The sequence below is a fragment of the Coregonus lavaretus genome (assembly GCF_964263955.1).
Source record: "Coregonus lavaretus genome assembly, chromosome: 6".
NCBI lineage: Eukaryota > Metazoa > Chordata > Actinopteri > Salmoniformes > Salmonidae > Coregonus > Coregonus lavaretus.
Window position 1 is genome coordinate 37,919,068 of NC_139993.1, and position 13,762 is coordinate 37,932,829.

General features: G+C 42.5%; 1 protein-coding gene across 2 annotated transcripts; it reads right to left on the minus strand.

Annotated features, from left to right (window-relative positions):
• Positions 1–138: 138 nt before the first annotated feature.
• LOC311131453 (chromatin assembly factor 1 subunit A-like) lies at positions 139–12,544 on the minus strand. 2 transcript variants are annotated; one of them, XM_084164462.1, is made up of 17 exons: positions 12,461–12,544; positions 12,248–12,347; positions 9,477–9,527; positions 8,559–9,196; positions 8,348–8,404; positions 8,004–8,215; positions 7,788–7,848; positions 7,581–7,652; positions 7,247–7,464; positions 6,887–7,058; positions 4,507–4,587; positions 4,267–4,371; positions 3,820–4,075; positions 1,840–1,981; positions 1,379–1,706; positions 1,191–1,278; positions 139–1,064 (listed from the first exon to the last, which is right to left on the minus strand). In XM_084164462.1, exons 2-17 carry the CDS (start codon positions 12,318–12,320, stop codon positions 943–945), a joined length of 2,676 nt encoding a protein of 891 aa, XP_084020588.1. In that variant the 5' UTR covers positions 12,321–12,347; positions 12,461–12,544; the 3' UTR covers positions 139–942. The 2 variants fall into 2 exon arrangements, with proteins under 2 accessions (XP_084020588.1, XP_084020587.1); XM_084164461.1 differs by lacking the exon at positions 12,461–12,544 and having other exon boundaries at positions 12,248–12,448.
• Positions 12,545–13,762: the final 1,218 nt, after the last annotated feature.

The window sequence follows — 13,762 nt, forward strand, 5'->3', positions numbered from 1 at the left end:
TTCGATTCCCACGGGGGGCCAGTATGAAAAAATAAAAAAATGCACTCACTAACTGTAAGTCGCTCTGGATAAGAGCGTCTGCTAAACGACTAAAATGTAAATATGCAAATGCCTGCACATAAAAGCATGTTCATTTTTAAATAATGCTTTATTTAAAGAAATTGTGAGACACCTTTAATCATACCTGCAAACTGCAACAGTTAGGACAGGACAGCATTCTCTGCCACTGAAAAATGTAAGGCAAACCGCAACGTTTGTAATAATGGACGGCCATTTACTATTTCACCTCAACCATTATTAAGAACACACAAAATGGAAGTTTAGAATAGTACAATAAGCACTGTTTAGCAGCCTGAAAGACAACAGCACTTGCCATATTGAATGAAATCCATTAACAAAACATGAACTACTTCTTGATAGGAAGGATGAGTGGTGGCATGTTGATAAAGGCATCCAGATAAGGCAGGGGGAGGAGGGCATATAAAAGTGCATTACATTTAATCATTATTTATTTTTAATGAATTCAACCAGTTCAAGTATTTATTTATTTTAAAACAAATACATATATAAAAAGGAGGACACTGGGCCTACGGTGAAGCAGAAAGCAACTACTTCAGTGGGCCTGGTCCACTCAATTGGCTGTGGTAGCAGAGCCTTGACTGTCTGAGCCACCTTCCACTCCTCACCAAGCAAAGACATCCATATAAACATGTCTGACAACTGAACCAAGTAATGAATGGTTGAACATTGGAACAAAATACACAATGAGTTTCTTTGTCAGACACTTTCCTTTTTACAGGCAGCTGTCTGGTACTTAGAGGAGCAGAGTGGGGGTGTAATACCGTGTGGGTGGCATATGTGCCACTACCAGAGTGTGTTATCTTGATTGAAGACCTGATTCTATCTGTGACAAATGCACACACCCAGAGTCAGGGGCAGTCATTAGGCGGTGGCCAGGGTGGGAGTGGCCCGGGGCAGGAGGAGAGCAGCTGTGTCAGAGGGGGTCACCTCCATTTGTTCTGTGCTCTCGTTCTCTGTGGGCGAGGTATCTTTTCTGGAGGATCCTGCAGAGGAAGACATTCACTGTCAATGCCTCCCCTCCTAGAAATATCTAGGACAAACTATTACTCTGTGTCTCTCAATTCCTCTTAACTCATGTCTAAAGGCAGACAATATGCCAGGAAACTGACCTTTGTGTGTGCTGATTATGACGCAGTCTGCTTCATCCTCATCTTCCTCTGTGTCTGCCTGGAACCCGTCCGTCTTCATCGCCTCTGCCTGAGAGAAAGGAGTACTCATTAGGATCTGACATAACGGTCAAAGCAATAGGATCAGAACAAAAGTACCTCATATGAAGATTTCACCAGACGTGTCCTACCTGCTCCGGGTTGGCAGCCTTCTTCATGAACTTGGTGATGGACATGCTGCCGGCACTCTTCCTCTTGTTGGAGGGGGTCTTGGAGGAGGAGGGTGTGGTGGAGGGCTGGGGGGTGGTTGGGGAGTTGCCCTGTGAGCCTGTGGCCGCTGGGGCCTCTTCACGGGGCACATGGGTCCCTGAGGTGAGGTAGTTCCACTGGCAGGGTACAGGGAGGGCCTCCTGGATGAAGCGAGCCAGGACATCTGATTTTACGTACCAGCAGCAGCGTCTGTAGGCTGAGCGTTTCTCATACATAGCATTCCCCTTGATAAGGCGCTTGAGACGGATCCTAGAGCAGAAGAGGACGGAAGACCATTTCAGTTATGAAAAATGAACATTTTTATAAAGCATCTGCACATTTAATAATGACTGACTAATTCTGTAAAATAGGAAACATTAAGTAAAATCAGGTATGAAGTCACCTGGTGGGGATGTTGTCTCCTAAGTTCTGAGGGCTGGAGATGGGCGAGGTCGATTGCTGGCGACAAAACTCCTGGAACTCTGTGATGATCACCTTATTGCTGTTCACATTTCCATGGAGCAGTGGCAACAACTGGAACAGCACTGAAGATATGGTATGGGAGATAGGAAGGTTTTAAAAAATCTACATCTAGGCTTATTCATGCAAAGTTTGGGCGAAAGGTGGCATTCAATATGAACATATACTCCCTCAAGCAGCTATTGAGCATCTCAGGTCAGCCATGAAGACAGTTCACAATCAACTGTTGGCACAGTAAATACTAAGTGACTTCGATGCCGCATATAAAGCTGGTCTGAAAACAATACAGATCTCTTATGAGATTGTGAATGGTCTTTAGTTTAGACGTCAGTCTCCCTTGCAGTCTAGACAGCTGTCAATGAGTGCTTCGTGATGAGTACAGGTACATCTCATGTCAGTCTTGGGTGTTCCATCCATCACCACAATCAAAATATAGATTTTGGTGTAGACCAGGGGTAAAGTAATTTGGCTGCTTTCGGTCTTTACCGAGGTCAGGAGGGCCACACTAAAGATGGGTTATATTCCCTTTCCATCCAAATTATTTCCTTTCCGTCAAAATTTGCTAAAAGATGGTGCTCTATCCATTTGTATTTTATTTTGACGCTCCCTGTCTGTGTAGCTTTTGTTTTGGTGATTGTTACCAAGCGGATAGAGTAAAGACTGTTTAGTTGTAGGTCTATTATAATTTCTACAGTTTCGATTTGGTGTTATTCATTTCAATGTAGATTGAGGTAATTTCCCCCCCGGGAAAAAACGATGTGTTTGACACCCCTGGTGTAGACATAAATGCATGCTGAAGTCAGCTAGGGCACAGGTAACTACAGTTTAACCATTCAGAGCTACTCTCAAATAATGTCAGCCAAAACTAACCACGTTTCCATCACAAGTTTTTATGCGAGTAAAGTCATACCGCACAACAAAAAAAAAAAAATCACAACAGCTGTGATGGAAACAGGAATTTTCTGTACATTTTTATAAATGGCGACAGATAATCTTTTTGTCTGTAAAATGTATTATGCGAGAAATGGTGGTGGAAACGCCTTTATGCGCAAATATTGATATAACAACCATCATATCGAAGTAAACTTGTAGTCACGCGATGATATGGTGTGTTGTCTTCCCACTATGACTAGGGAAACCATGCCATTTATTAGACTACAAACTAAATAAGTTCTGATGAACTTCACAGGGTGGTGAAAGTGCACGGTGATCTTGAATAAATATTGAGGGTCTTATTTTGGTGACATGATGATCGATGCTTGACTGCCGTTTGACAAATAAAAATATCCATAATAATCTCATAATGTATCTTGAGCTCTAGCGGTTGGCTAGAGTGCATGTGCCAAGACCAGAGTAGGCACATTTGCTATTTCATTAATGTAACAATTTGTGACAAAACTATCAGTAGAGTCGAAAATGCGATGGAAACACATTGAACTTCAGATTTCTATTCAGTAAATGAACAATTACATTGTGTGCACTAAGTCATCACGCACATATTTTTATCTGCAACAAGTCAGTTTGGTGGAAACACCACTGGTGGGAAAACGCACATATTTTCTTTATGCGAATTTTAGAATATTCGCCTGAAAATCTGTAGCCAATTGGGTGGAAACCTAGCTAGTGACACTATTCGAATAGCACATGGCTCAACCAAATTACTAATTTACATCATTCTGTAAGAACTCAGATAAGCATATCAAAGACAAACATACCCGGTCAGTTTTTCCATACAAACCAAGACCTACATTTTATCACACTTCAGTCAGTAAAACATTATGACTCAAATGATCACTTAGCAGTGACAAGGCTAAGGCCGAAAAGGTGTAAAAGACAATATTGCAGAGACAAATGAACTCTGCTTTTATGCATGATGTTCCCCCGGGTATAAGAATGTACTCACGCTGCTCATCTTCTTGTAGTTTCTGTTGTAGTTTCTGTGTGTTGTCCTCTGGGGTTGTGGGCTCTGGCTTGGGCAGGGGTTCCAGCAGGCACACAGCGAACTGCTGGAAGAGCTCCAGATGGGGACCCTCTCCCTCCCACACACAGCCCCTCACCACAGCCTCTAGCACCTTCACCTTCTTCTTGGCCATCAGCTCATCCCACTCCCGGGCCTTCAGCTTCTGACGCACCTTCTGCTTCTCTGGGTCGCCACCCTCCTAGAATCGCACCACAGGGATAGGAGCAATTAAGTGTGCTAAAAATAAGTAGTGGATAAAGGTCTTCACCCCTTACAATGTAAAGCACTTCAAGCTCTTTATATCTGTTATTAGTCAAACCAGTCCACTGGAAAAGAACATTAAAGAAAATGAATGAGACAAGCATACGGATTAAGGGCAATTTAACGTACCTCTTCCTCCAATGCCCCCTCCCCGTCTGATAGGTATCCATGTGGTACGAAGAAACCATCCTCATCATCATCATCATTTTCACCTCCATCATTATCATTATCCTCCTGCAAAAACAAGAATCAGTTTGGGTCCTCACAATCAGCTATAATGATTCAGTTTGCAACAATGAGCTAATCTTGATATCAAACAGAACAGCAGAGCATCAAACACTGACAGAAGAGTATTCAAAAGAGACCTACCCCTTCACTGTGTGACAGGGACTCTCCTGGCTCCTCTTCCTCCCACTCCTCATCACTGTCCACCTCATAATCCAACAGGTCCTAGAGGGAACACAGACTTTAGTCCTACATAGAAAGCTCAAACATGGAAGTCACAGTACAACTGATGTCACCACCAGTTAGGGCTGGGAATTACCAGGGACCTCACGATATGATATAATCACAATACTTACAGTGGGGGAAAAAAGTATTTAGTCAGCCACCAATTGTGCAAGTTCTCCCACTTAAAAAGATGAGAGAGGCCTGTAATTTTCATCATAGGTACACGTCAACTATGACAGACAAAATGAGGGAAAAAAATCCAGAAAATCACATTGTAGGATTTTTAATGAATTTATTTGCAAATTATGGTGGAAAATAAGTATTTGGTCAATAACAAAAGTTTCTCAATACTTTGTTATATACCCTTTGTTGGCAATGACACAGGTCAAACGTTTTCTGTAAGTCTTCACAAGGTTCACACACTGTTGCTGGTATTTTGGCCCATTCCTCCATGCAGATCTCCTCTAGAGCAGTGATGTTTTGGGGCTGTCGCTGGGCAACACAGACTTTCAACTCCCTCCAAAGATTTTCTACGGGGTTGAGATCTGGAGACTGGCTAGGCCACTCCAGGACCTTGAAATGCTCCTTCGTTGCCCGGGCGGTGTGTTTGGGATCATTGTCATGCTGAAAGACCCAGCCACGTTTCATCTTCAATGCCCTTGCTGATGGAAGGAGGTTTTCACTCAAAATCTCATGATACATGGCCCCATTCATTCTTTCCTTTACATGGATCAGTCGTCCTGGTCCCTTTGCATAAAAACAGCCCCAAAGCATGATGTTTCCACCCCCATGCTTCACAGTAGGTATGGTGTTCTTTGGATGCAACTCAGCATTCTTTGTCCTCCAAACACGACGAGTTGAGTTTTTACCAAAAAGTTCTATTTTGGTTTCATCTGACCATATGACATTCTCCCAATCCTCTTCTGGATCATCCAAATGCACTCTAGCAAACTTCAGACGGGCCTGGACATGTACTGGCTTAAGCAGGGGGACACGTCTGGCACTGCAGGATTTGAGTCCCTGGCGGCGTAGTGTGTTACTGATGGTAGGCTTTGTTACTTTGCAGGTCCCCCCGTGTGGTTCTGGGATTTTTGCTCACCGTTCTTGTGATCATTTTGACCCCACGGGGTGAGATCTTGCGTGGAGACCCAGATCGAGGGAGATTATCAGTGGTCTTGTATGTCTTCCATTTCCTAATAATTGCTCCCAGTTGATTTCTTCAAACCAAGCTGCTTACCTATTGCAGATTCAGTCTTCCCAGCCTGATGCAGGTCTACAATTTTGTTTCTGGTGTCCTTTGACAGCTCTTTGGTCTTGGCCATAGTGGAGTTTGGAGTGTGACTGTTTGAGGTTGTGGACAGGTGTCTTTTATACTGATAACAAGTTCAAACAGGTGCCATTAATACAGGTAACGAGTGGAGGACAGAGGAGCCTCTTAAAGAAGTTGTTACAGGTCTATGAGAGCCAGAAATCTTGCTTGTTTGTAGGTGACCAAATACTTATTTTCCTCCATCATTTGCAAATAAATTCATTAAAAATCCTACAATGTGATTTCCTGGATTTTTTCTCTCAATTTGTCTGTTATAGTTGACGTGTACCTATGATGAAAATTACAGGCCTCTCATCTTTTTAAGTGGGAGAACTTGCACAATTGGTGGCTGACTAAATACTTTTTTCCCCCACTGTAGGTGCCGATACGATATGTATTGCGATTCTCACAATTCTATTCGTATAGCAAATCAATCTTGTGATTTGACGATTGCTCACTATATGTCTGCTGCAGAGAGACAAGAGAGCATGAGAAAACGAGTTTTGATCAGTTAGGGAAATAAGTGCTGAAAACATGTTGGCTCATTATTTAAAAAGATGGGAACAAGCTTTAGGATGAAAAATACCAGAGTTTTGGCGCAGGTACAGCCGACTAGCGCTAGCTAACGATACAAGGTAAAAACATTATTATAAAATAAAACAATTACAAATCTATACCTTGGGTCAAATATAGATATGTAACGGTATCGATCCCCCCCCCCCACATTATTTTCTCATATCGAATATGACAGGGTCAATTTTACATTTTTGTCATTTAGCAGACGCTCTTATCCAGAGCGACTTACAGTTATAGTGAGTGCATACATTTTCATACTGGCCCCCCGTGGGAAATCGAACCCACAACCCTGGCATTGCAAACGCCATGCTCTACCAACTGAGCTACAGAGGGCCTAAATGAGAGCAATATGGCAGAAACTAAGAAGTAAAAGGCTTGAAAAGGATCATGGTCAGAGAATGAGTGAAGCCTCACCTTGTCCTTTCTGAGAGGGCAGCGAGGGGAGATGTGGGGGCTGTTTTTCCTCCACGTGCCCCAATAGGCAGGTCGGTAGTTCTCACGGAACTGAAGGAGCTTCATGCGGCCGTAGCGCTGACGGTCAGGCACACCGTCCGGTTTAGGGCCCTCAACCACCACCATACACTCCCTATGCAGAGAACAGAAAGAGGGGCCAACGACAAAGTCAAAATAGGAGGATACATAAAATGGCCTCTTTCCAGTAGGAATCCCTGATTCTTCATAGTTTCACAAAAATGTCAAGAGTTCAGTAATTCAAGTCACTAATATTATGGCCACGCAAAACTCTTGATTTTTTTCCAGGTGTGATGGTCTCACCTCATAGGGTCTGTGCTTCTGGGCTTGGTCTGGCCTGATCTGCGGGGCTCATTTCTGGTCCAGTCCCTCAGGCCGTCCAGGCTTCCATCAGGTTTAGCCAGGTACCGGTCCAGTTCCTCCAGGACCGCCTCCTCACATTGGACCCGGGTCAGTGGCGCCAGACACATATGCTCCTTTATCTCAAACGGAGCAAACTTTTCACAGGCAGACGCAAGTGTCTGAAGTGGGAGAGACAAAAAGGAAAGAAAGTTTCACATTAAATTAACATGCCACCATTTTGTGATTTAGATTTTGTTTTCTTCTTGTTCAATCTAGTCAGTCAGAGGAATCTTACCTTTGTGGCCTGCTGGGGAGTCTTGGGTTTCTGTAGAAATCGTGTGATCTCGGCTTTCTCTGCTTTGAGCCTCTGTATAGAAAATGTGAAGATGCATTATCAGGTCTGTTACAATTAAATGGCAATTGTCAAGCTTTAAAAATGTCAGTCATTACATTTTGATTTAGAGAATAGAAACACTCCTCAGCATAAAAATGATCAACTCACATCCTTCTCTTCTTTCAACCGTTTCTCCTCATCTTTTTTTCTCTTTTCTTCAAGTTTTGCCCTGGGGGAAATTATATCATCTTAATATGTCAATTGCAAGAATTACATTTGCTTTAATAAATAAACGTTCAATCAATTTTTGCAGTTGCGTCAATATAAAAGTAACAAGACATTTCAGATCTGTTGCTAGCTGGTTTTTGATCAAGCAACACTCACTCTTGCTTCGATTTGCGTTGCTCCTCTTTCGCTCTTAATTTCTCTGCTTTTTCCTTTTCCTCTTTCTCCTTTTTCTCCTTTCTTTCCTTCTCCCTCTCCTCCTTCAGTTTGCGAGCCTCCTCTTTCTTCTTCTCTTTAGCTTCTTTAGCCTCCTCCCGCTGCCGCTCTCTCTCTTTGCGCTGGTGTAGCATCTCCTCTTGCTCCTGCAAACTCTATGGGAGAGAAGAAAGCACAATTCCGTTTTAGATAAGTGTCTAGATGAAGATGTTTAAATAGGCATTTGGATGCAAAAGTATGCCAATTAGCGGTGAAATACCGAAGTGACTTATTGCTGCTAATTATACCTTTAAAGATCGTCTTTTCACAGTTTTCTGCTCTATTTTAGGGGTGGTATTTGGCTCCTGTAATGAGAGGAAGAAAGGTAACATAGATTTATAATTTTTCATATCAGAATAGTGATTTGAAAAGTTAACAGGAGATTGCTGATGTACATTTATTCAAAAATCACTGATGACATTGAATGTTTATTGAATCTAATTGCCATTTTGTACTCACTGTGACAGTAGGAGTGTTCTCGGTCTTAGCAGCCTCTGGGGAACTCTCGGCCGCTGACAGAGAGCTGGTGGATGAAGGAGACAGCATGGACCCATTCCCATGACTGGACATATCAGCCTCGACAGACTCCTCTTGTTCTTCTTCATCCTCCTCTTCTTCCTCCTCCTCCGTGTCAGATCCCTGTGTGGTGTCTAGCTGTGAGATGGATGCAGTGTCCCCCCCTTCCTTCTGTTCATCACCCACCTTGCAATCTATGGGCTCCATCTTGACAGTGTGATCTGTTTTGGTGGCTGTTACAGCACTTAGGGTTTTGCTCAGGTGGTTGATTTGTGTCGGAGGACACGAGGCAACAATGGGTGTCGCAGGTTGCTTCTTTAAAAGGTCACTTGAATTGGAGTCCTCAGTGAGATCAATAACTATGCTTTTGGCAGGGGACGCTTGGGTGCTGCGACTCATGAATCCATCCAGGGGTCCGCGGCCATTAATCAGGGCCGGTCCGTGACGCACGGGTAGGGGGGAGCAATCGGATTCATTCTCCCCATCTGACAGCCCAGGCTCTGAGCGGGAAAGGGCGCAGGTCCTTTTGGGCTCAATGGTCTCCTTGGGCTCTAGATTTAGACGCTTGAATGGAAGGCGAGCTGAGGAGAAAATATCCTTTATCATCACTGATGTTCAAGTTGGACTAAATCCATTTCATATTAACAAGTCTTTGGGCAAACAATAATGACAGCTTTTAGAGTGATAAAGCAAAGACACTAAATTATTACAACGAATTTGATTCATTTGAAATATAAATTTACTAAATTAGAATTTCTATGAATTGTTTCAAATAGTTTGATAGCATTATGTATTATAAGTCTCCTTTTGCTAAATAAAACCATCTAATATGCATTCAAAACACCAGAAAGGTTCACTTACCCTGAACAAGCTTCTTGTTAGCATTGCTGGGTTTGACTTTGCCATCCATACCTGTAACCAAAACAAGGTATGGAAGATGAGATGACAACAATCCCACAACCATCCTCCGGTCATGAAACATTTTCTGAACAAAAATAAAACTCCTACATGCAACAATTTCAAAGATTTTACTCAGTTCATATAAGGAAATCAGTCAATTGAAATAAATTAATTAGGCCCTAATCTATGGATTTCACATGACTGGGAATACAGATATGCATCTGTTGGTCACAGATACCTTAAAAATCGGTAGGGGCGTGGATCAAAAAACTAGTAAGTATATGGATAATGGCGGGAACTGGAACACGCTGTCGTACATGTCGATCCAGAGCATCCCAAACATGCTCAATGGGTGACATGTCTGATGAGTATGCAGGCCATGGAAGAATTGGGACATTTTCAGCTTCCAGGAATTGTGTACAGATCCTTGTGATATGGGGCCATGCATTATCATGTTGAAACATGAGGCGATGGCGGCGGATGAATGGCACGACAATGGGCCTAAGGATCTCGTGACAGTATCTCTGCATTCAAATGGCCATCGATAAAATGCAATTGTGTTCATTGTCCGTAGCTTATGCCTGCCCATACCACAACGGGGCATTCTGTACACAACGTTGACAAACTGCTCACCCACACAACGGCATACACGCTGTTTGCCATCTGCCCGGTACAGTTGAAACCGGGATTAATCTGTTAAGAGCACACTACGCCAGCGTGCCAGCGGCCATCGAAGTTGAGTATTTGCCCGCTGAACTACAGTCAGGTCAAGTCCCTGGTGAGGACGATGAGCACGCAGATGAACTTCCCTGAGACGTTTTCAGACAGTTTGTGCAGAAATTCTTCAGTTGTGCAAGCCCACAGTTTCATCAGCTGTCCGGGTGGCTAGTCTCAGACGATCCCGCAGGTGAAGAAGCCGGATGTGGAGGTCCTGGGCTGCCATGGTTACATATTATTATAATATATTATTATGATATTATATGTGGTCTGCGGTTGTGTGGCCGGTTTGACATACTGCCAAATTCTCTAAAACGACGTTGGAGGTGGCTTATGGTAGAGAAATGAACATTCAATTCTCTGACAACAGCTCTGGTGGACATTCCTGCAGTCAGCATGCCAATTGCACGCTCCCTCAAAACTTAAGAGATCTATGGTGTTGTGACACAAAACCGCACATTTTAGAGTGGCCTTTTATTGTCTCCCGCATGATTAATTTGTATGTCGCTCTGGATAAGAGCGTCTGCTAAATGACGAAAATGTAAATGTAATGATCATGCTGTTAAATCAATTTATTGATATGCCACACCTGTCAGGTGGATGGATTATCTTGGCAAAGGAGAAATGCTCACTAACAGGGATGTTAAACAAATTTGTGCACAACATTTGAGAGAAATTAGATTTTTGTGCATATGGAACATTTCTAGGATTTTTTTATTTCAGCTCATGAAACATGTCACCAACAGAAAGTGCTGTGTATATTTTTGTTCAGTGTAGATCGATTTGTTTTTCAATACACTTTTACTTCACTATCAGTAACTGCAGTAGTACAATGGTTCCAGCTGCAAACATGTTATGAGCCACTTTCTGTTACACAAAACGGATACTAGAACATCAACCATTCTGTGCAGTACCTTTATAAATGTCCAAAATCAAAGGACAACCACAAGAATAGTCACTACACCTATGACTTAATCACCAACTACTTTATCCCCCACTGAACTGTATTCTTGCTATCAGCTAGTTCTTTGTTCTTAGTTTACTCATACTGTTAACTTGACAAATGCATCCAGGTTATTCAAGGAATGATCTGTAAAAATTAAATAAATGTCAGTCAACTAGGGAGCAATCAACAGTTATCTAGACTTGCCACTAACCAAGTAAACGGACTAGCGATGCAGTTCAAATAATTTTCAATATAATAGTTAGTAAAAACTAAATACGAGACTATGGTACAAGTGGTTGGGCAAACTATAGGGAGGTGTTTGCTTTGCTCTCCCGCCATTCGGTGAATCAATCTAAGCCCAGTGCAAAGGCCCGGGTGTAGCTAACGTTACACTCATACCGCGGCGGGGAGAGAAGGTTGCCTCAAAGCATATGTTAGTTCGTTTGTTAGCTAACATGCCAAGTTTATAACAGTGAGATAACAATGTGTGACTCGATGTCTAATTTAAATGATATATTTTCTGACTATCAACAAGCTGGTCAGCAAAACAACCAAAACACTCAATTTTGGTGCACATCAGCTAGCTAGCTTGCTAGCTGAAGGCAACGGGGTTTCTAGCTAGCTCGCTAGTAAGCTTAGCACAAACTCTCATCACATCAGAGCCAAATGACGTTAGCTCCCATGCTGGCTGACGAATAAATTATGAAGATTAACTAGACTAAGGAAACTTCAAGGGTAGATAACTACATGAAAGCTCACTTTACACTAACGACGTTACTAGTTACGTGTTTGAAAATGTTATGACGGTCTGGCTAACGTTAACAACTTAGTGTTAGCTAGTTAGCGAACCTTACTTGAGGTTAGCTAAAGTTACAACATGCTACTAGTAGTTAGCTGGCTAAATACAGCATGCTAGTTAGCTAACCTAGCTAGCAAGACAGAAGTTAGTGTTGACTAGCTATGTGGTCGTAGACAAATTGAAAGCTAAATCAAACAGTAACTAACTACCTCAGATAACTAAATGCCCAAAACATTTGAAGGTTAAAACATAGCTAAATATCGTCGCTACCTCTCCTCCGTGGAGTGGATGCTAAATGCCCGTCCACGGATGGATCTTCCACCGCCAGCATCACCACCACCATCCGAGAACTTCCCTCACTTTTGATATCCTTGTGCGGAAAAGCGTTGCAATAACACAAAACCATATGAAGTAGCAATATTGACAGGTCTTCCAGAGTAACACTAATATCATGCAAATATAATGTTGGCTGGGTATTATTACTTTTAAGACTAAGTTAATTTTATTATATCCGCATCTCCCACACGCTCCCTTTGCTTTGCCTGGATCCCCGTATCTTGCCTCGCGCCCGTCAGTCAGATTTGGCGGGAGTGTGTAGCTGTCCTCAGAATCCTTTGCTGATTGGCTGGATCACTAGCAAACCGAAGGGCGGGATCTATACTTTTTTTCTGGATATTTTGTCAGTCACGCCTTCTTTTGAGATGTTGTTCTTTATGATAGGTTGCTTTCGCTGTTTTCAAGAGAGTACGATTAGTGATTGGATGTCACCGAATAGTGTCGTGGAATAAATTCAAATAAAGTTGTGATTGGACGAAGTCACTCAGTGGGTTTAACCAAGTAAATACTCAAAACATGTTGACAATCAGAAAAAAAGTATGTACTCTGTAGCAATCAAAACACAAGCTTGCATGCATGCAACATTAAATTAATTAACAGAATGTCAGTCTGAATGTCTTTTAATGGGAAAATAAAATGATGGCAAAACAACATGACAAAGAACTGAAAATAATACAAAAGGCAAAACCTCTATGACGAGAGACACATGATGTAGACAAACGTTTCAAGTTTTAATGTCACGTGCACAAGTTCTGTGAAATGCCTTTCTTGCAGTGGCGGCTCCTGAAAAAATTCTCAGGGGGGGCAATTTTTCTGATGATTTAGGTGACCTACACACATTTTAAAAAAGATATGTCCAGCAACAACATGAAGACAGGGGCAGCATATAAGTCAATACCAGAAGCATTTATTGACTGATCTCAAAAGTGTTGGCTTACCAGGGTTGGTGGAGCCCTCAGTTTCATCTTTGCCTCGCAAAGCTAACTCAAACACTCCGCAAAACTTCACACACTGGATTAGCCGGCTGAGGATGTGGCGGTTCTTGCTAATGTCGTAGTAAATATATTTGTTATAGTGAATATGGAATATGATATGTTGAGTAAAATGTTGTGCTAAGATCTATTTAGGTCAGGAGCTGGTTATAAGTTCTGTTCCTATCCAATAACAATGGACAAAAGGGTCCTATCTTGTCAGCCTTGTCAGTTTCAGTTCTCCAGTAAACTTGACTAACCTCATCGTTGTGGCGGCGGACAGCTAGCCTGTATCCCTCATCCAGTTGAGTGGGAATGTTCACTCTCCCCAAAGCAGACAATCTCAAACAGCTATCCATGTGGGTCTTTGACAGCTCATGTTTCTTAATCTTTCCTGAAAGATGGTGCATGTCCGTTACACACCAGTCGCTGTCCAAGCGGTGCTGTCTGCCGTGCCGCCTTCAGGGTGAAAGAGTAA